The following is a 19,593-nucleotide window of genomic DNA, read 5'->3' on the forward strand; positions in this document are numbered from 1 at the left end:
AAATTGTGCCCTTAGAAGATTTTTTAAAAATAAAAATATAAAAGCAGGGTGACTGCCAGCCAAATTGAGTTGAGCCCTTTCTAAGCATCTTGCTCCAGCAAGTGAGCACCATCTCCTCTGCACACCCCCTCATCTCCCCATGTCAGCCAGATCGGGCTGCTTGTGGCTCCTCTGAAAGCAACACCTGACCCTCCCACATGAGGCCACAGGGGAGACCTCTCAACCCTGGGCCTGCGGCTGCCCAGCACCACAGGGCACATGCCTGGTCTATGAAAGGCGATGATGCACCTATGTGGTCAGGTGTGTGAGCTCAGCACCCAGTACAGGTGGGGCACCCACAGCCAGGGGAGAGGTGCCAGACCACACCAATAGCAGGCAGACCTGGCCACCCTCTGAGGACAGCAAGGGGACCCGGCATGCTCAGCACGGCTGCACACGACAGGCGCCTACAGGCATTATCCACTGCCAGGGTGCAGGAAGGTGACACAGAGGTCTGGCTGTGGTGGCTGAGTTGGGAAAAAACGAGTCCTCCGTGGCCACACGAAGGAGACATCAGCAGATCCTGTGGTCCCCACATCCACAGCCTCTCCCTGGCCTGGAGTCCAGGCCATCACCACCCCACGGGAGCCCAGGGACCTCTGGGCAGTGCAGAGCAGCAACAGGACAGCTTCATGATGACACCTGAGGGGTCCAGACACCTGTCCCTGGCTGATGGGGGCTCAGGCCCCATGGTACCTCTTCAGGACTCTCACGGCCCTCAAAGTCCCTGCAAGTACTCCAGGCAGAGGGTCAATGACTGACACCTCCATGAGGCTAAATGACTCCCACACTGGGCACAGGCCAGGACACAAGCGAGGGAAACATGAGTTGCGGGTGGAGTCCCCCAAGAGGCCGTGCCCAACCCTGTAACTGCAGCTCAAAGCAGCCTTCTGTGAGCAGGAGGCAGCACAGAGGACCCTTGGAGACAGGGGCCTGCTGATGGGAGGGGGCAGCACTGACCAAGGGGGCTGAAAACCAAGGCTCTCTCCAAGTTCTCGAGGAAGACACTTAAGCAGGTGGTCCAGGAAAGGCCAACAGGCCGCCTCCAATGAGGCTTCTGGACACTGGCTGGGATCTGGGTTGGCTGCATTTTCTCTGCTCGGAGGCCCCACCCCTGGCTCAGAAGCATCAGCAGGCGAGAGAGGGTGCCTGAGTCACCTGAGACCATGTCAGTGGTCTACACCTACCCCCACCCCAGGCAACCCAGAGTCAACCAGAAGCCTCCAGCTATCCCGTGCACTGTCTGACAGGATGGGGTCTGTGAGGGGCCAGAGCTGGCCACAGGGACGTGGGAAATGTGAGCCAGAGTAAAGGCAGTGCTCTGGGTGCATTTGTACTTTCCCTGTTGCTGTTATGTGTCCTGGTGCCAGAAATGAACATTCATTCAAAAGAAAACAGAAGGGGAGGTAATATTTTTAAATGGCTTCCCCCCAAAAATCAATGTCAGCTTCAAACGTCTGGAGAATTCAGGAGATGAAAACACCTCGCTGCCCTTCACTGTGATATGAACACATATTGCCCTTTCTGCAAAGCTCTTTCGACACTAAATTATAGAAGGAAACTTGAAGTCGTGGGGATCTTACATCCTCCAAGCCAGACTTATTAGGTCCAAAAATGCGGCCTTTCCTCCCCTTGGCAGGGAACCCTGGAAAAAGCAAGCGGGTGACACTGTCTCAGTTCTGGGGGAGGCAGGCAGGTGCCAACATCCCCCATGGTCCCAAGGTTGAGAGGAAGAAACAGACTTTTTGAGGGTCGATTTCCAGGGCATTCCAAAGATGTCAGCTGAGGAGCTTATGGGGCTTGGGGAAGGGAGGGTTGGAGGGCAGTAGGAATACTGCAAAGCTCCCCGTACTGAAGGGCAATGCTCCTGGCAACCCACCCTCCAGTGGGAGCCCTGATGCTTGGGAATTCTGGGGGCTGGGTGGAGGATGAACATCTCCACCCTGTGCACTAGGAAACCCCCTCCCCAGGCGCAAAGCCAGCACGCCACCTGTCGCCCTCCCTGGTGCTTGGTGGTCCGAGAGGACTAACCTGGCGCCCTGCCCTCCACCCTTATCTCCTCTCCTAAGGATGGCCATGCTAGGTGGCCTCTTCCCATGATGCTGCAATCCCCCTCTACCATCTGTATCCTCACAGGTGACCTTGGTGGGCTCTCAACAATAAAATGGGGGAAACAACAGCCTCCTGTTTGGTGAAAAGGAGAGTGCACACACAGCAGGCTCTAGGCTGGTTCCCAGCCCCCTCTGGTGTAAAACCCTCTCAGACCTACCCATCAGAAGGCAGCTGACCCTAACTGCTGCATATCAGCCCTCTTGCTGGGGGAGATACAGGAACAGCTTCCCGGCTGGCATGGGGCCCCCAGTAACTACTGTATAAGAAGCAAAACCAGACAGATTAGAAGCCATCTCCCACTTTCCTACTCCCACCCAGAGTACAGGAGTAAAAGCCCCCTGGACAGCAGCCAGGCTCCACTCCGGTGCCGCTCTGCTTAGGGACCCAGAGGCAGAACAGCTTGCCTTGCCTTAAAGGGAATGGGAATTAACAACCTCCTCCAAGGGTCACATGCGCCTGCAATGCCTCAACCAGATCAGCTGGGCTCTGCTGCTGAGGTCTAACTCAGCTCCCGCCTGCTGCAGCACCCCCACTCCTGTCCTCCACCCGCAGAGGCATTCCGCAACAGAGCACCAGTGGGTGCTTGGAGTGCCACACCAGGTCACTTGCAAGAGCGAGAAGGCGAGGAGGGAAGGCACACAGCCACACTCTGGAATCAGGAATCCTCTTTTCCCTCTCCGGTCTTCCCTTTCCGGGTCCTCTCTCCCCTGTGCGTTCACACACAGCAGTGATGCCCAGCTCACTCCTATGCCATCCCAGCACACCATCCCCAGGGCCCCAGACCACAAACCACTGAGGCCACCCCTCAGCAGGTCCCCGAACCTGCAACCGCGAGGGAGGGGAGTTCTCAGTCCCTCTCAGTGAGGGACTCGATAGGCCACCCCGGCTCCACCATGAAAAGTCCCTATTTCCACAACAGAACCAAGGAGCTGTGAGGAGGGGTGGTCTCCGAAGCTCTTTGTCTCAGGAGAAAGGCTGAGGACGGGTGGACACTGGACAAATTAGCCAGCTCACATATACACACACACACAGGCCACCCTGCAGGGGCCCAGACGACAAAGCAACCAAATCCCACTTCTGAGCCAAAAAGGCAGGCTGCCTGCAGTGTGGCAGGCGGCCTGCATCAGGACTGGCAGGCCCAGCTAACTTTCCAGGGCGCTGGGGTAGGCTTACATCCGCATGGCCAGCTCTCGCAGAGTCCAGCCCCATGCCTGACAGCTGTTCCCCCAAACAAGGGAGGGCCAATAAACACCCACTGTGACAGGTGCTGCCCCAGCTTCCACGGCCGGCCCAGGACAGCCTGAGTTACCGTTTATATAATCTTCCAGGGCTGGGGCTGACATAGCCAACATGAGGGCAAGGTTATGAAAAATGCAAGTCCAGAGGCTTTGCATCCACAAAAACCAAACCTAAACAAAACCAAACCCCACCTGCATTTTACATGACTGGGTTTTAAGACTTCTCACATATCCATTTTGTGAACTAACGGGACATAGTGACAACACTTCCACGCTTTGCCCCAGAGGCGCCAGGGCCCACCATCCCTCACCATAAACAGACCCCAGGTGAAAAGCCCCTCAGACATCCCCAACTGGGGCATCCACACTCTGCAAGACGCAGTAAGGTGCTCATTTAAGAGCAGCTGAGAGTCCCCCAAACCACCCTGTGACCACTTGGACACAGGGCCCTGCAGCCCACACACTGCTTCTGCACAGACACAGACACAGACAATCCAGACAGCCTGGGTCAGTACAGCCCAGAAGAAGGAGCGGCACTGATCGGCACTGAAAGACACGCCCTCCAAGTGCCCAGTCTCCATCATGGGCCCACATCGTGCCACACTTAGACACCACACACTGGGAGATCCGACCTCCGTCACCCAGCCATCACCACACAGACCACCAGCGCAACCAACCACCCACCCAGAGGGTGACACACAGAGGGCCGCTGCCAAGGGTGGCTAAGGCCAGGCATGGCCCGATGCCAGAACGCACTCGCCCACCACCACCTGCGTCCATCTCGCCCCTCACCTGCAACTCGCACCAGGCTACCTCCACCCAGGTCTCCGTGTCCAGCCCCTTGTAGACCGTCTTGAAGGAGCCGCGCCCAAGCTCAATGTCGAACTTGAGGAAGCGGCCGTCCAGGGAGGTGGCCACAGCCTTGAGGTCGTCCTCGTCGTCCTCCTCCTCCTCGGGCTCCTCCCGGCGTGCGCGCCCGAGCTCTGGCCTCGCCTCGAGAGCCCCCACGTCCTCCTTCCTCGCGGCCGCCGCCGCCTCCTCCTCTCGGGGACCGCCCACGGGGGCAGGCGCGGGCGAGGGCGCGGGGTCCGGGCCAGGCTCCTGCGTGCCCGCGGGCTCAGGGCCGGGGTCGGCAAGGTCGCCCAGCGGCGCGGCAGGCGCGTCAGGAGTGGGGACTGCCGGGCGACCGCGGGCGCGCTCGGCGATGAGGCGGCGCGTCTTGCAGAATAGCAGCACCCTTCGCTGCAGCGGCTGCGGGGGCTGCGCGCCCGGCGACTCGGCCCCCTCCAGGCCCAGCGGCTCCTCCTGATCAGAATCCACCACGCTGCGTCGCAGGAAGCGCTGGGGCCCGGGCCGCGCCGCCCGCGTCCGCGGCACCGCCGCCGGCTCCGCCATGCCCGCGGGCCCCGCACCGCGCCCCGCCTCCATCAGTGCGCCGGGGGCGTCTCGGCGGCCGCCATCGTAGTCCATCTCTGCGAGCAAGGACACACAGGCCCGTGTGAGCGCGGGCCTCGCCGCACCTGCCCGGGACGTGGGATGAGACAGCGCCGCCCCAGGGCCCACGGCCTGCCCGCCCCGGCCGCGGAGGAGCCTGCTGGGCTGTCCCTGGGGCGGGCGGGGGAAGGGGGGCTGCAGACCGGACCAGGAGGCCGGGCTGGATGGGAGGGAGCCGTGCCCTGCTCAGGCCTGGGCCGGAGAGGAGCCCTGCTGGGCTGTCCCGGGGGACACGAGGGAGGCTGCAGAAGGGGCCGGAAGGCCGGGGAGAGGGGCACCTGCGCCCTGCCCAGCCCCGGGGAAGGGGGCCTACTGGGATGTCCCTGGGAGGTGGGGGTGGTTAACACGGGGCCGGGAGGCCCGGGCTGGGGGAGTGCCCTGGGCCGCGGAGGGGTGAAGGAGGTTGGGGAAGAAGGAGGTAGTGGCCAGGCGGCGGCTCCACAAAGGACGCTGCCCGGGGCGCAGGAGGGGCGCGCGGGGAGGGGGATGCGGCGGCGCGGCGCGCACACAAAGGCGGCGGGCGGGGGGCTCGGCACTCACAGGGCGAACGGGCGCCGTCCATGCCCGCGGCTCGGCGGCCCGGGCGGGCGAGGCCGCGCTCAGGGCCAGGATCCGCGCTCGGGGCTGGGGTCTGCGCTCGGTCCGGGGTCGCTCTCAGGGCCGGGGTCTGCGCTCCAGACCCGGGTCACGCTCGGTGCCGTATCGCCGCGCTACTTCCTCCAGCCAGCCCGCTGCGGGGCCGCGCTCCCGGGTGCTGCTTCTGCTCCGCGCGGCTGCGCTCCCGCACCGGCTCAGACTCTGCGCGCGAGGAGGGCGGGGCATTCGGCTGCCCGCCCCCGGCCGGAGCGGCGGGGCGGGGCCTGGCACGCCCACCTGTCCTCCGGCGCGCGCGGCCACCTGCGGGCCAGCCCCCGGGGCCGCGCAGGCCCACTGCGGCCCTCATGTTCCCCCTCCGGCGGGTACTGCTGGCCCCTGAGGATCTTTGGAATGCCCCATGCGGCTGCTGGCCGCGAATGGTCTGTTATCCCCCCCTGCAAACCTGGCTTGACCATCCTAGTTTGTCCACCTGGAAAGGCTGCCAGTTCCAAGACTCGGTCAGTCCAGGAAGACACCCTGAGTTGCAAGCCTATCCGTTTCAAGCCTGTCCATGATGACGTGCCTAGGCCTATCAAAGGGAAAACTGAGAAGGGATGGAGCTAAGCATGTTCCAGACAGACGCATGCAAGCCAGTCTGGCTTCCACCGTTCTCCCTGGGACATACTCGTGGCAAGTGGGCATCATGCCTGCCTGGTAATGGAGGAGATGACTGGCAATTCACGTCATCACCGGCAGACTGCTGCCCACCGACAGCTGGCAGATGTACATAATACGGCAGCAGTATCCCCACACATTGCAGCGGCAACCTAGGTGCTGGGGGACTACAGAGGACCTGTCCTTGACTCAGCGCTATGTGCTCTCTGAGCCCACAGAGGTAGTTTTGGGCAGCCCTGTTTGCATACCTCTCATGACAGGGAGCTCACTCTCTCTGCCGGCCCATGACCCATGAGAACACAGCTAAGCAGTTAGGTCACAGTTTGCTCATCCATGAGATGGACATAATGGTCAGTGCACAGCTGGTGTTCGACAAATGCTTACAGAGGCAGGGAGGAAAGGAGACAGGGCCTACCCTCTGCCTCTGCTCCAGTCAGTCCCCAGCAAAGCCCACTGGTAGGAAGGTCAGGGTCTGGCCTTGCCCCCAGGGAGCCCCAGTCAAGAGGTACTTTTGAGGATGCGTGTGCCTTTCAGTGGGCTCAGGGGTCAGTCTAGTGGTCAGACCCAGTACAGCCGGGCCACCTCCCTGAGTGCCCCCCACAGGCTACTACATGGGGAGGTGGCTCCTCACTTGACTATGTGGGGCCAACCCCAGGGCAGGTGAAACAGTGGAGAACCCAGGTCCCATAAGGGGACAGGGGCAAATGGGGGGACTGTGCCAGGAGAGCAGAGTTGGAGGCAACAGGGGTATCTGGGGGTGATGGGGGCAGCAGGGGTGTCCTGGGGTGATGGGGGCAGGGTAGGCTTCTCAGGGAACTGAAGGAAGGGTACTGGGGCAGACAGATGGAGTGCGGGTATATGGACCTCGCAAGCTTGGGCTCTTAGGCCCTGGAACCTCCTGCAACTGGGTGGGCAAATAATGGGGCCCCTGGGACTCTGGCCACTTGAGGAAGTCTCCCCATCCAGTGGGGGCCGAGAAGTTCTATAACACAGTTTTTTTCCTCTCTTATAATAAGATGATGTAACATTTCTTTTACTCTGTTCTCTGTAAAAATTTGAAAATGTGTTGATTTTTTAAATAACAGCTTCATTGGGATATAATTTAGATACCATAAAATTCACTCTGTGTACAATTCAGTGGTTTTTAGTATATTCATAGAGTTGTGTGACCATCACCACTGTCTAATTCCAGAACATTTTTTATCACCCTCAAAAGAAACCCATGCCCATTAGCAGTCACTCCACATTACCCCTCTCTCAGCCCCAGGCTAGCAGTAATCTACTTTCCGACTCTATAGATTTGCTTATTCCTAGCATCACATGTAAATGGAATCATACAACAGTCCTTTGTGACTGGCTTCTTTCATTCAGCATAATGTTTCACTTAGTCCACATTATAGCATATATCAGTACTTCACTTCTTTTTGTGGCCACATTGATTTTTTAAGAGCAAGTACTCATTAAAGAAAGTTAAGATAGAAAAAGTAGAAATAAAAACTTTTTTAAGTTGTTACCCAAGTGTGATCCCATGGCACCTCCTGTGGCAGGCACATGTCTTTCCATGTGCAGCTGTCCACTCAGGAGACACTCAGAAGGCTTGCATCAAATAACCAAATAATGGGGACTTCCCTGGTGGTGCAGTGGTTAAGAATCCTCCTGCCAAGGCAAGGGACACGGTTTCAAGCCCTGGTCCAGGAAGATCCCACATGCCGCGGAGTAACTAAGCCCGTGTGCCACAACTACTGAGGCTGAGCTCTAGAGCCCGTGAGACACAACTACGGAGCCGATGTGACACAACTACTGAAGCCCACATGCCTAGAGCCCATGCTCTGCAACAAGAGAAGCCACTGCAATGAGAAGCCCACACACCGCAATGAAGAGTAGCCCCCACTCGCCACAACTAGAGAAAGCCTGTGCGCAGCAACGAAGACACAACGTAGCCAAAAAATAAATTAATTAAATAAATAAATTTATTTTAAAAAATAATAATAACCAAATAATGATTCAAACCTTTTCTTTCCTATGCAGCAAGTTACCATTTAATTTTACACAGGTGGGCTCGCACCAGATGCTAGGTTCATATCCTAGCTGGTTCAGTCCAGAGAATGCGGCTTTAGCCCTCAGATGTCCTGGAATGTGCAGGTGTTTGAAATCCTCTACCCATCACCCTGCTGAAGTGAGCCTGCTGCCAGGTGTGGGGGATGCTATCAACACTCAGGCTCCCCTCAGGAACCACTCCCAAACTGCACCACTCAGTTCCTGGCCCCCAGGAATTTTGTTTTAATGGACACACCTTTTAGAAACAACTTTTAAACTTTTCTGGTTAAAAGTCTGAAGAAGAACAGCTAAGACCACTCAGTGGTCATTCCTACCCATTCATGGCCTGAGCCATGGGGGTGCAGATCAGTCTCAGTGGGGAACTGCTAGGTGGGCACAGAGGGCACCTGCACACCTTCAGACCAGCCTTCGACCTCTGCAGGAGTTGCGGTAAATTTGGGAGCTGGAGCACTGTGTTCGCCCTGACTGTCATCCTTGGTCACAGCCTACCCTTCATTCTCAGCCTCTTCAGCACTCGGTAGAAGTAGACGGGGTGTGACTTCCTCTGGTTGCTCACAAGAGGTGATGTCAGTGTCCACCACCTGAGACCCACTGAGTGAGCCCTCTTTTAGTGTCTCAGAGCAGGATTGAAGTTGATCTGCAAAGAGAAGGGCCAAGTGGCCCTAGAGACCTGCATGGATCACGAAATATGGAGACAGGCAGAAGAAAACACTGGTCATTTTCCACGTTTTCATCTCTCCTAAAGCCCCAGGAATTTGACCTAGGGATCTTGAGTAACTGATAGCCATCCAACATGGGCGTGGGTCACTGAGCCCAGCGGGTGGTGGGGCCTCAAGTAAGTCATGCTGCTGAAATAATAATAATGATGATGATCCCCAGTGCTGAGCTAAGTCTTTGCAGGAATTCTCTTGTCTTGTCCCACACTGTCCTAGAGGGCCCTGTTATCAGATGGGAAGCAGCAAAGAGGCAAAGAGACTTGCCTGAGTTAGTCGACCGCAGGCAGTGGGCCCAGAGGTGAACGAGGCCAACTTACCCACACCCCACAGTGAGCTGCCTCTCAGCCTGCAACGGCTGCCAGCCAGCCTTTTCAGGACTTTGTGGCCAGTCCTCGCCCATCGGCTTTCGCTAGCTCCAGGGGCCGGTCTTCGGCAAGCTGGCACATTCTCCATCGTGCCAGCTCTCTCTCATCCTCTCTTAGCCCCTCTGTCCACATGGCCCCTGGAGCTCTAGCTCTGCGGGCTCTGCTGTCACATGTCCATGACCCAATCCACCTTCAGCTCCACCCCATATAGCACTGGGGCTGGGAGTCTGTGCTCCACCTCTCCCAGCCCCCAGCGACTTCAGGGAGGCATTGCCAGAGGAGGTGCTGGTGGCAGCAGACTGGAAGGGGCTGCCATCCACATCCACTGGGGAAGGGGTAGAAAGAGCTGTCCATCAGGCTTCTTTTAGTCCCCAGAGCCAGTCACACGGCTCTGCTCCCCTTTGAGGAAGCAGCCAGAGCGCAGCAGCTTCCCCCTCTACACTCCCAATCCCCGGGGGGCTGAGCATCCCCTGGGGTGGCTTTCCCCCCAAGCTTCCTTCTGTCCATACCCAGAGTATGCGCTGCAGTCTGGGCTTCAATGGGAGCAGAGCCCCCATTGTGCTCACTCAGCCCTGCCAGCACCTGGCATCTAACCCCTGGTATTGAATGGATTTCCACCCAGTCTCAGCCTCAGCTCTCTCCTCAACTCTAAACTCCTTCCTCTTAGGGGGTCTGTCTTAATGGGCAGGCCGAGGAGTCAGGACCCTCCTTCAATTCTAGCTTGACCTCAGGCCCAACCACATCTATCCACTGCCCTTCAGAGCAGCCACATCCCGGTGAGGCTCCAAATTCTGGGCTATGTTCTCCTCTTGGTCCTGATGGTGCATGCCAGCCCTTGCTCACCGTGGATCCACTGCCTCTGTCTCATCCTGCTGCCCAAATGGATTCACTGAGCAGATTGGCCCAGGCTTCCTGGAAAGCAGTTCACAGTTGGAGCAAGAATCTAAAAAATGTTTATACCCTTTAAGTCAGTAATTCCCTTTTGGGGAATGTGTACAAGTGAAGTGACCAGCTATGCAGATAGTGGTGCATAAAGATGTTCACTGAAGGGTTGTTTATAATAAGCATTAGGAATAACGTAAATTTTCAGCAATTGGAATATGGCTCAGTAAACTGTGTTATTCCTATGTAGTCAAATATGATGAAGCCATTTAAATGCGCTTCATGGAGTTTTATAATGAGGCAGGAGATAATTTGAAGTGACAGTGCACAGGAGAAAAACCGGAAGGGAACACACCAAAATGTTAGCAGTGGATGCTTCTGCTTTTGTGCATTTTTCTTGCACGTTGGACAAGAGGCAACTCCACCTAATGTCTGACCTGTGTCTTTGGGAAAGAGGGGCACACTGATCCAACAAGGGTCTAGAGGCACGGATCCGATTCAAATCCTGGCACCACGCGTTGGCCATGACCTCCAATTCATTAATTAAGTTCTCTGAACTCCAGTTTCCTCAGTCACCAGGTGGCAGTGGCACCCAGTTCCCGGGGTTGTGAAAGAATTGCTAAAGGAATCCCCAGGCGTCCAGCAGCCCAGTAGGACTGAAACATGATAGCCATCCTGGACTCTGGCCATCTCCTGCCTTGCCACCTGTCTCCTTGCCGGTGGGACCTGCCATGGAGAGAGGAATGGCCCCGATTCAAGAGAGCCATTCAATCCCCATTTCCACAGGGGGACATGGAGGTTTGAGGTCTTAGTGATTTGCTCAGGACCACAGAGCTAGCCAGTGGAGGGGCAGACATGTGGGCTCGTACAGACAGAGCAGAGAGGAGCATGGAGAGCCAGGTGCCACAGTGGCTTGGCAGGGGTCCTCAGACCAGAGCCACGCCACTGTCCAGGGCAGGTTCTGACCGGTGGCCGAGTCAGGTTGTCCTGCCAGCTGGGGTAGCTGACTACCCCAGGGGTTCCCAGGGGTTTCTCCCACCCAGAGTTTCCACTTTACACTCAGTGGGCCCCATCAGCTCCCATCAGCTCCCAGGGGAGCCATACAATTTTCCATGTGATGCAGAAGAGGCATTTTCCTCTGGCTGGAGACTCAGCCTGCTTGACTTGGGGTTTTCCAGCAGACCCGGCTCGAATTGCAATGCCTGCCCCTGGGGATGCCGGTTCATTCAGAATGAAGAGGTGCCCAGGTGACATAATATGTCATCAAACACCTGTCGAGCCTACTGGGGGCCAGGCCCAGTGCACACAGTGGAAAATGGCCACATCACGTGAGGAAGCACTGCCTGTCTTTCAGCTATGCTTCCTTCTGCGGTGGCTTCATGCACAGTCTGACCCTTCCTGGAGAAGGCACGCATGTCCACCAGCAGCGCCACGTCGAAATTCCCAGCTTTTCCCTCCATAGCCCTAGAGAAAGCCCAAGAACGGAATGTCTTTAGCTGACAGGTCACGTGGTCATCCCTGAACCACCCCTGTAGACAGGGCTGGGATGTTCTGATGTGCCAGACTGGGCACGTGTCTCCCATGGGTCCAAGGACTGCATGTGGGAGGAGGGCTTGTTCCAAAATAAGGGGAAGCATCCCACCTACACCCTGACCTTGACCTTGGAGAAGCAGGCTTGTTTCCCCTTTGAAGACCTGCACCAAACTCCAGGGAGCCTCACGCACGCTTCCTACCCTCGTGGCCTCAGTTTTCTCATCTGCTAAATGGCTCACCTCATCACGCCACGCAAGGGAGAATGCGAGGCCCCAAGACAACCTGGCACACAGTAGGTGCTCATTAAACACTAATGCCGCCCTCCTGGGCTCAGTGCTCCGCACACACCTGCCAAAGAAGCAGGTCAGAGCCGCTGGGGCCATCAGGCTGCAACATGTTTTTCTAGAAGGTTTTATGTGAACTACACATCCAGGAATGAAGTCACTGATCAATAACCCACAGCAGTGACCCCTCAATTAACAAATACTTATCGGTCTTAGAGACAGAATTGCCATTTTGCAAGATAATTGAGCACCAATGACCAGAAGCATACTCTGCTTTGAATAAGGACCTGAAATATGACTGGCATCCACAGGGCATCAGCGGGGTACTACAGGCAGCCTCAGGGCCTGGGGTGATCTCTGCATCATTATCACAGGGACAGCCAGGCAGGAGCTGAGGCCTAGAGCCCACAGGATAAGGATGTGGGGCATAATGTGCTGTGTTGGGGCTTGACATGTTTCTGGTATGTGTCTCTGAGGATTTGAGTGGTGGTGGTGGGGGGCGGGGGGCAGGGTGCCTTGGTTCTGAAGCTGAGGGGCGGAGGCCAGCACAGACACCAGCAAGAGCAAAGTAGGTCTTTTAACAGGAGGAGAAACCGAGGCTCAGAGATGAAAATGGCAAGAGCATACAGTGAGCAGGCTACAGAACCAGGGCTCCAGGTTCAAAAGAGGCTTCGTCTCAGCTAGAGGGAGCTTTCCATGAACATTCGTCAGATGTGTGCGTGTGTTGGGGGGAACTTCCAGACACAAGAGCAACAGGGGACTGGGCAGGGAAGAGAGAGGGGGGATTTAAAAAGGAAAGGTAAAAAATAAAATTAAAATTAAAAATAAAAAGGAAAGGTAGGTGATTTCCCTGGTGGCACAGTGGTTAAGACTCTGCTCCCGATGCAGGGGGCCCGGATTTGATCCCTGGTCAGGGAACTAGATCCCACATGCATGCTGCAACTAAAAGTTCATATGCCACAACTAAGGAGGCCACGTGCCACAACTAAGGAGTCCATGAGCCACAACTAAGGAGCCCACCTGCCACAACTAAAACCCAGCATTACCAAATAAATAAATAACTTTCTTTTTAAGAAAAGGAAAAGTAAAACTGACCAAATTTTAAAATATTAAGAAATAAGATCAAAAGGCAGGCATTTCCTTGAGGAAAAAGATTCACAGCAGATACAAAAGGTAAGGGGAGTTATCATTAATATGCAAAAACTCATATGAGTCAATATGGGTTCAGTATGAGTGGAAAAATCCAAATTCCCAAAAGAAAAGAGAGTGAAAGTCACGCTCAGACAAGCACAGAAAGTCATGGAATGTGTAGAACCACAGTTTCATCTCACCAGGAACTGTCATAAGGCAAGACAAACAGGCATCTTCACGTGGAGATTAGCAGTCCTGGTTTAATAAAAAGGCCCAATGCAGACAGGCAAGCTGTGAGCAAGTCAGTTGGTCCAACCTTTCAGGAAAGCAGCTTGGAAAAGCCTCACACTTATTCTTACTTTGATTCACTTTTGGGATCTACCCTGAGGAAAGCAAAGATTTAGACCTAGAGTGGTTTACCTTAGAGTTACTATAAATGCCAAAAGATTGGAAATGACAAAATTCCAGGGGGAGGCCTGGGTGACCCTTCATTATCCTAGGCCAAAGGGTTTATGATCACTTGTTACTGCAGCAAATGTGGACTGATACACTCCACACTGGATTCCTGGCACAAGAAAGCTTGGTGGGTCCTGGAAGCTCAAGGAACAATTGTCAAAAGAGCAAATAAAGGAATGATCTCAAAGAAAATACACCAGATATCAGCAGTGGTTATTTCTATTTGGGTGAATTCCAGTTTTTGCTTTTATGCCTTTCTGGCAGCCACAGCTGTACCATGCACTCATCTGCTTGGCCAACCCTGAACCAGCTGCTGAGTCAGAAGTTTATGCATTTGTAATTGTGTCAGATTTTGTCAAATTGCTCTCAGGAGATGTCGTACCAATTTACACTCCCACCAGTGATGTAGACATGCCCACAAAGCACGTTAATTGACTTTTGCATTAGGAGAAACGCCACATCCCAGCAAGGCTTTAATTTCCATGTCTCCCATCATGCGTGAGCTCAGCCTCTGCCCATGGGTCCAGACCAGTTTTCTTTTCTTTGAGCTGTCCTCATAGGGGCTGACGTCTCCCTGCCCTGCCGACCCCCAGAACACCTTCGCTCAGCTTCTGAGTGGCTGGCTCTGTCTCTTCCGTCAGCCTTAGGGTCAGAAGTCACCTCCACAGAGAGATGAGGTCCCTGAGGGGCCCACAGCCCTGCCTGAACTCATCCTGATCGAAGCATCTGCTTCTCCGTAACAGACACTCAGGTCCCAGCCCAGGGACCCTGCCCTTCTGGTGCTGGTACCTCCATCTTCCCAGCAGGCCCTGAGCCAGTTGGAGATGAATCTGTGCTAACTGACCCATCTCATTCTTCTGAGCTCCCCACTGAGCAAGGCCTTTAGCCTCAAGACAGAGGCCTGTATGTGGCCATCAGGAGTGTGGCCTGGACTCAAGTCCAGCCCCTGGGCCACTGTAGGCCACACCACCCTGAGGGAGAGATGCCTAGGCTGGGTGCCCCGCAATAAGTTCACCTCTTGCGCCTCAGTTTCCTATCTGCCAACCCCCAATGTCACCATAAATATGACAGAGCAGACATCTGCAGTGCTTCCAGTAGGCAGCCTAGGCCAGAACATAGGAGGATCGGTCACTGCAGCTCTAGGCAGCTAAGGACCACGCCCCTGAGCTCTCCATCCTCCCCCAGATTATGCCGGGGCTGGGTCAGCATCTCCCCTCCCAGGGCCCACTGTCAGCCTGTGCCATGGCTGGGGTGAGGGGCTGCTGGATTGATCAATTAGTCCATGCCTGGTCCCTGCCAGCCAGACCCCCCACTCTGTGGTCCCCATGGCTGGCTGCAGCCCATGCCCGGCTCCGGTGGTAGAGGCCAGCATCCCCCACACCACATGGACCGATGACTGTGGGCAGTGCTGACTGGAGTCCAGGGTGTTCTCAGGGTGGCACCTGGAGAGGGGCTAGCATGGTCCAGGGGTGCACAGGGACCAGCCATTCACAAAGCACCAGCACCAGCATTCACTCGCGGGGTCCCAAGGTAGCCTGGCCCGAAGGAGGTGATCTTCGCAAAGGCAGGGACATCCATCACGTCACCTCAGCTGGGTCTCCGTGAGGCTGCATCCTGCTCTCTTCAGAGTGACCCAACCCCCCTCAGTCCCTCCCTCCCTGCAGCCCGGGCAAGCCAGGGCGTGAACACCTGCTTTGAGAGCAACAGCTTGGGACTCCATTCACAGCAGCATTTTGATCCCACCTTTTCCAACAAGAATACAGCATAGGACTCAGCATTCCGGAAGCCCAGCAGGTCTCTCACACTCCCCCCGCTGCCTGTTTCCCTCCACATGGAGGTGCCGGCTTCTGTGTCCTCAGGGGCATTTTCTACACATGGACCCTTTCCCTCCTGGGTTTGCCCAAGTGGGGGTAGGCCAGGCACGCTGCTGCCTCACTTTCCTCAAAATTCTGGTCATTGGTTTGTCTATTTATATTGTAAACACTTTCTACTGCAAAATGCAAAACAAACCCAGAAACATGCATTAAACAGACTGAAGAATCACTACAAAGTACACACTCACGTGACACCTGCGGTGATGCCAGAACTCTGTCCTCCTGGGTCCTGACACCCCAGAGGTGGCCCCAACCCTGCTTTCACAGTAATCACAGCCTGGATGCTGTTTTGTTGTCTGTAGTTTTGCTACCAAATGAACACCTGCAAACCTTGCATATGACTTTGCCAGGGCAAGGGCAGGGCAGGAGAGGCACCGGGTGAGCCTTTCCGAACCACAAGGGCCCAGGGAGCCTAGCTCGAGTCTGAACGCCCTGTCTGCAATGTCATGGAGCAGGGCATCACGCCCAGAAGTCCTGTTGCTGCTTCCACTGAGAGCGTCCACAAGGCCTGTGGTCGGTGTGTAGGTGCCTGCAGCACGGAGGACCATGGCCCTATACTCCATCACTCAGGTGACACTGATGGGCTGTTTGGGGAAGGTTGCTCAGAACATCCTAGTGAGGGTTCCCACACTTCCCTTGGGCCTATGCCAGCAGGGGAGCTGCTCTCATGGTGGGCAGTCCTGGGGGGCCGTCCCACTCCCCCCAGCCCTCCCCAGGGAACCTAGCCCAGCCAATGGGTGAGTGGACCTTGCTGTATTCACGCTCATTGAAGACCATCACTTCCAGTTCACCTTCCTCTGTTGACGGCCACGTGGCGTTTTGTTGCACCACGTGCCATGTTTATCTTCCCAAGCCCTGTTGCAGGCATTTTGGTGACTCCGCCCTTTTGCTTCTTCAAAAACAGAATAACCTGTGGAAATGCAGCTCATGGGGTAAATACCTAGACGTGGAGTCAGCTAGCTCCAGCACCCCTGTCCACACCAAGGTCCCACCCAGGTCCCCAAACTCAGCTGAAACTAACAAAGCCTGTCGGCCTTGGCTTTCACCAGCCCGCCCTGCTGAAACGGGAGGCCACACCTCAACTCTTCAGGGTCTGCACGTGGTCCTCCCACTGGCAGCGTGGAGGCCAGAGCCAGCCCTGTGAACTCTCTCACAGATGGGGCCTCTCTCCCTCACTCCCACCTCGGGAATCACCTCGCACCCACCTTTTCTAGTATTTAAGGCATTTTCTTTGAGATAAGTGCTTGCATCCCCATAAACATCTGCTACTTCTTCTCTTACGTCTTGACTGAAGCAGTGTGCTATCAGAGAAAGTTCTGAGAAGGGGACTTCACCTATAACCCCACCTCCCAACCTGACAGCCACCATGCTGTGCTGTGTCCCCTCTAGACTATTCATGGGCACACGTGTTTCAAAGTGTGTTCAGTCATTCCTTCAGCAAACACTCACTAGGTCTTTCCTAGTGGGTCCAGGACCCCGCCCAGAACAGTCTAGTCACTGATGAGGTTCAAAGACCAATTCCCACCTGATCCAAGCAGTGTCTATGTTCATCGCCGACTCTGCAGGTTCCCTGTGGAGGTGAATGGTTTCCCTGGGAGCACCGAGCCTGCAGCCTTGCACCCTCATCTTCTTCCACAAGAATTTAACACAAATGGCGCGAGGCCCTGCAGCCACAGGTGGAGGCAGCCAGGAGGCGCAGCGGTCTTGAGCGGGTGGTGGCACCCTTCTCCAGCCTCGGTTTCCCCACTTGCAAGGTGAGGACGGGCAGATGAGTGAATGAATGTGGTAGTCTCTGCTCAAAGGATTAGAGGATGGAAAGAAGGGAAGGAGGGAGGGAGGGAGGGACACAGAGAAAGAGGGAAGGGAGAAGGTGGAAGGAAGGAGGGAGGGAAGAGAGGAAAGATGAATAGGCAAAAAGACAGGATCACGACCTGTTAAGGATAAACTAGGAAGTTGCCCCCGTATGGTCAGCTGTGAAACCCTGGACAGGTTCACTGACCTCTCTGAGCTCTCCTTGTTGACCTGCAGGATGGAAACTATAATAATAGAGGGGAAGATAGCTTATCCTGGATTCCCAGCACCTGGAGCTCCCAGACCCGGCACTGTTCTGGCATTTTTCTCATCTGTGCACTTTAAGAAGCACATCGTGGTGCTCAGTGCCCAGTCATGGTGAGCTCGTGATATACACCCCGCTGTGCTGGGCTCCTCAGGGTGGGGAGGTGCTGCTTCCATCTGACTTCACCCTAAACTCACTGCGGATCAGCAGTTCAGTCGCAGGGCCAATTATAAAACAGTGTTTATTTGTTATTTAGTTGAATAAATTAATCTACTCTGAGGTACGGTGTGTACCTCTGGAGATATTTTTTGAATGCACGCATGTTGTGCATGACAGAGAAAATCAACATCATCTGGTCCAGCCCCCAGCTGATACAGGAAGCCCCTCCCCAGGACCTGAGGGGTGACAGCCAGCCCTGCTGGCATCTCTCCAGGATGGGAGCACACGGCCTTCAAGATGCCCAGACTTACTGCAGACCTGATGTTCCTGTGCTGTAACTGCCCTGGGACAGCCAAGCAGGGTCCCAGAAACAGTGAATATCCCCATCCCACCTACATAGCCAGGTCCCCAGCTGTGCTCCTGTCTGCCACATTGCAGTTTTCCGTCACATCCCCCGACCTAGCCCCAGAGAAAGAATCACAGTGCGAAATGAATGAGGACATGAATTTGAGAGCAAGCTGGAAATATGTGGAAACTGGGCAGAAACGTTTAAGAATGCCCTGGGTTGGGGGGCCAGAGTTGCAAGGACATGACCAACCCTCCGCCACCACATATCACACTGAGCAAGAAAGTCTTTTTTTAATTGAGACATCACTTATATGCCATAAAATTCCCCTTTTAAAGTGTACAATTCAGTGGTTGTTAGCACATTCACGGACTTATGCAACCATCACCACTAACCCAGAATGTTCTCGTCACCCCCAAAGGATACCCCGCCCTCCCGACTGAAGCAGGGAGCACGATGGCCTTCAACTACCACCACCTACCTCTTCTACTGAAGAGATGAAACAAAACTTAGAAACGATGTTTGCACTGAAGACCAGAAAAGGAGATACTACAAGACTGAAGACAGAGGTAAGCTAAGAAACACCCACAGCAGTGACCAGCCCAAGTTCTTTGAAAAGTATCTCAGAGACGTCAACTGTTCTTTCAAGATTCAAGATGGACAAGAAGCAATTGACTGGCTTCTTGGTTTAGCTGTTAGTCTTGAATATGGAGATAACGCTGAAAAATACAAGGACTGGGTACCTGATAATGCACAAAGTGCTGACAATGCAACTAAAAATGCAGAGCCCGTGATCAACTTGGATGTAAATAATCCTAATTTTAGGGCTGGTGTCATGGTCCAGGCTAACCTTCAGAGTCAGCTCATGGTGGTTACCTGGCAGTGCTTCAGGCAATTTGCATTTTGGTCCAGGAGCCCTGACACGGGATGTAGCTGCTAGCACAAACCCAGCAGAAGAGGGCTTGCCTGTTGGTTTAGACAAGTATATTCTTGGTTTTGACACAAGAGACGTGGTCCTTAATGAAGCTGGTCAAATTCTGCACTTGCTGCATATAGAAGAGCTCAGAGAGCTGCAGACAAAAATTAATGCAGCCAGAGTGGCTGTTCAGGTGATTATTGCTGATCCAAATACAGACCACAGACTGGAGAAAGTTGGAAGATGAACATTTTAGAACTTTAGCTTCCCCTTTACCTCGTACTCTCTGGCATATATTTGGAAATCAAATACCCCATTTTCAATGGAAGAATCCCAGAAATTTGACTATGTTCTAGAGAGCTACCATCATTGCCTTTTCTTTAATAAAGTTTAGGAAAGTGGAAAACAAAAAATAGATCCTGTACCCATCAGGCAATCACTCACCACTCCAGGCCCCCCAGACCTTGACAAACACGAGTCTACTTTCTGTCTCTGGATCTGCCTATTCAGGACATTTTATATAAATAGAATCATACCATACATGACGTTTTGTGCCTGGCTTCCTGCACTCAGCATGTTTTCCAGATTCATCCACATTGTAGCATGTACTGGCACTTCACCCCGTTTATGGCTGATTAATATTCCATCGTTTGGATACACCACATCTTGTTTAATCCATCATC

The 19,593-nt window shown here is 54.7% G+C and overlaps 1 protein-coding gene and 1 pseudogene across 10 annotated transcripts in view; one reads left to right on the top strand and one right to left on the bottom strand.

The window, feature by feature from the left end:
- WNK2 (WNK lysine deficient protein kinase 2) overlaps positions 1–5,668 on the bottom strand; it is a 158,115-nt gene extending 152,447 nt beyond the window's left edge. For all 10 annotated transcript variants that reach the window (XM_060155444.1, XM_060155441.1, XM_060155440.1 and 7 more), the window contains exons 1-2: positions 5,424–5,668; positions 4,182–4,861 (exon numbers count right to left, since the gene is read on the bottom strand). In XM_060155444.1, coding sequence (XP_060011427.1) covers positions 4,182–4,859 — 678 coding nt within the window. In that variant the 5' untranslated portion in view covers positions 4,860–4,861; positions 5,424–5,668. The remainder of the gene's footprint in view (positions 1–4,181; positions 4,862–5,423) is intronic.
- A 4,769-nt stretch (positions 5,669–10,437) lies between these two features.
- On the top strand, positions 10,438–19,157 carry LOC132522981 (RNA transcription, translation and transport factor protein-like; annotated as a pseudogene).
- The last annotated feature ends 436 nt before the right edge of the window (positions 19,158–19,593 follow it).

This window comes from Lagenorhynchus albirostris, chromosome 7 (genome assembly GCF_949774975.1).
Source record: "Lagenorhynchus albirostris chromosome 7, mLagAlb1.1, whole genome shotgun sequence".
Taxonomy (NCBI): Eukaryota; Metazoa; Chordata; class Mammalia; order Artiodactyla; family Delphinidae; genus Lagenorhynchus; species Lagenorhynchus albirostris.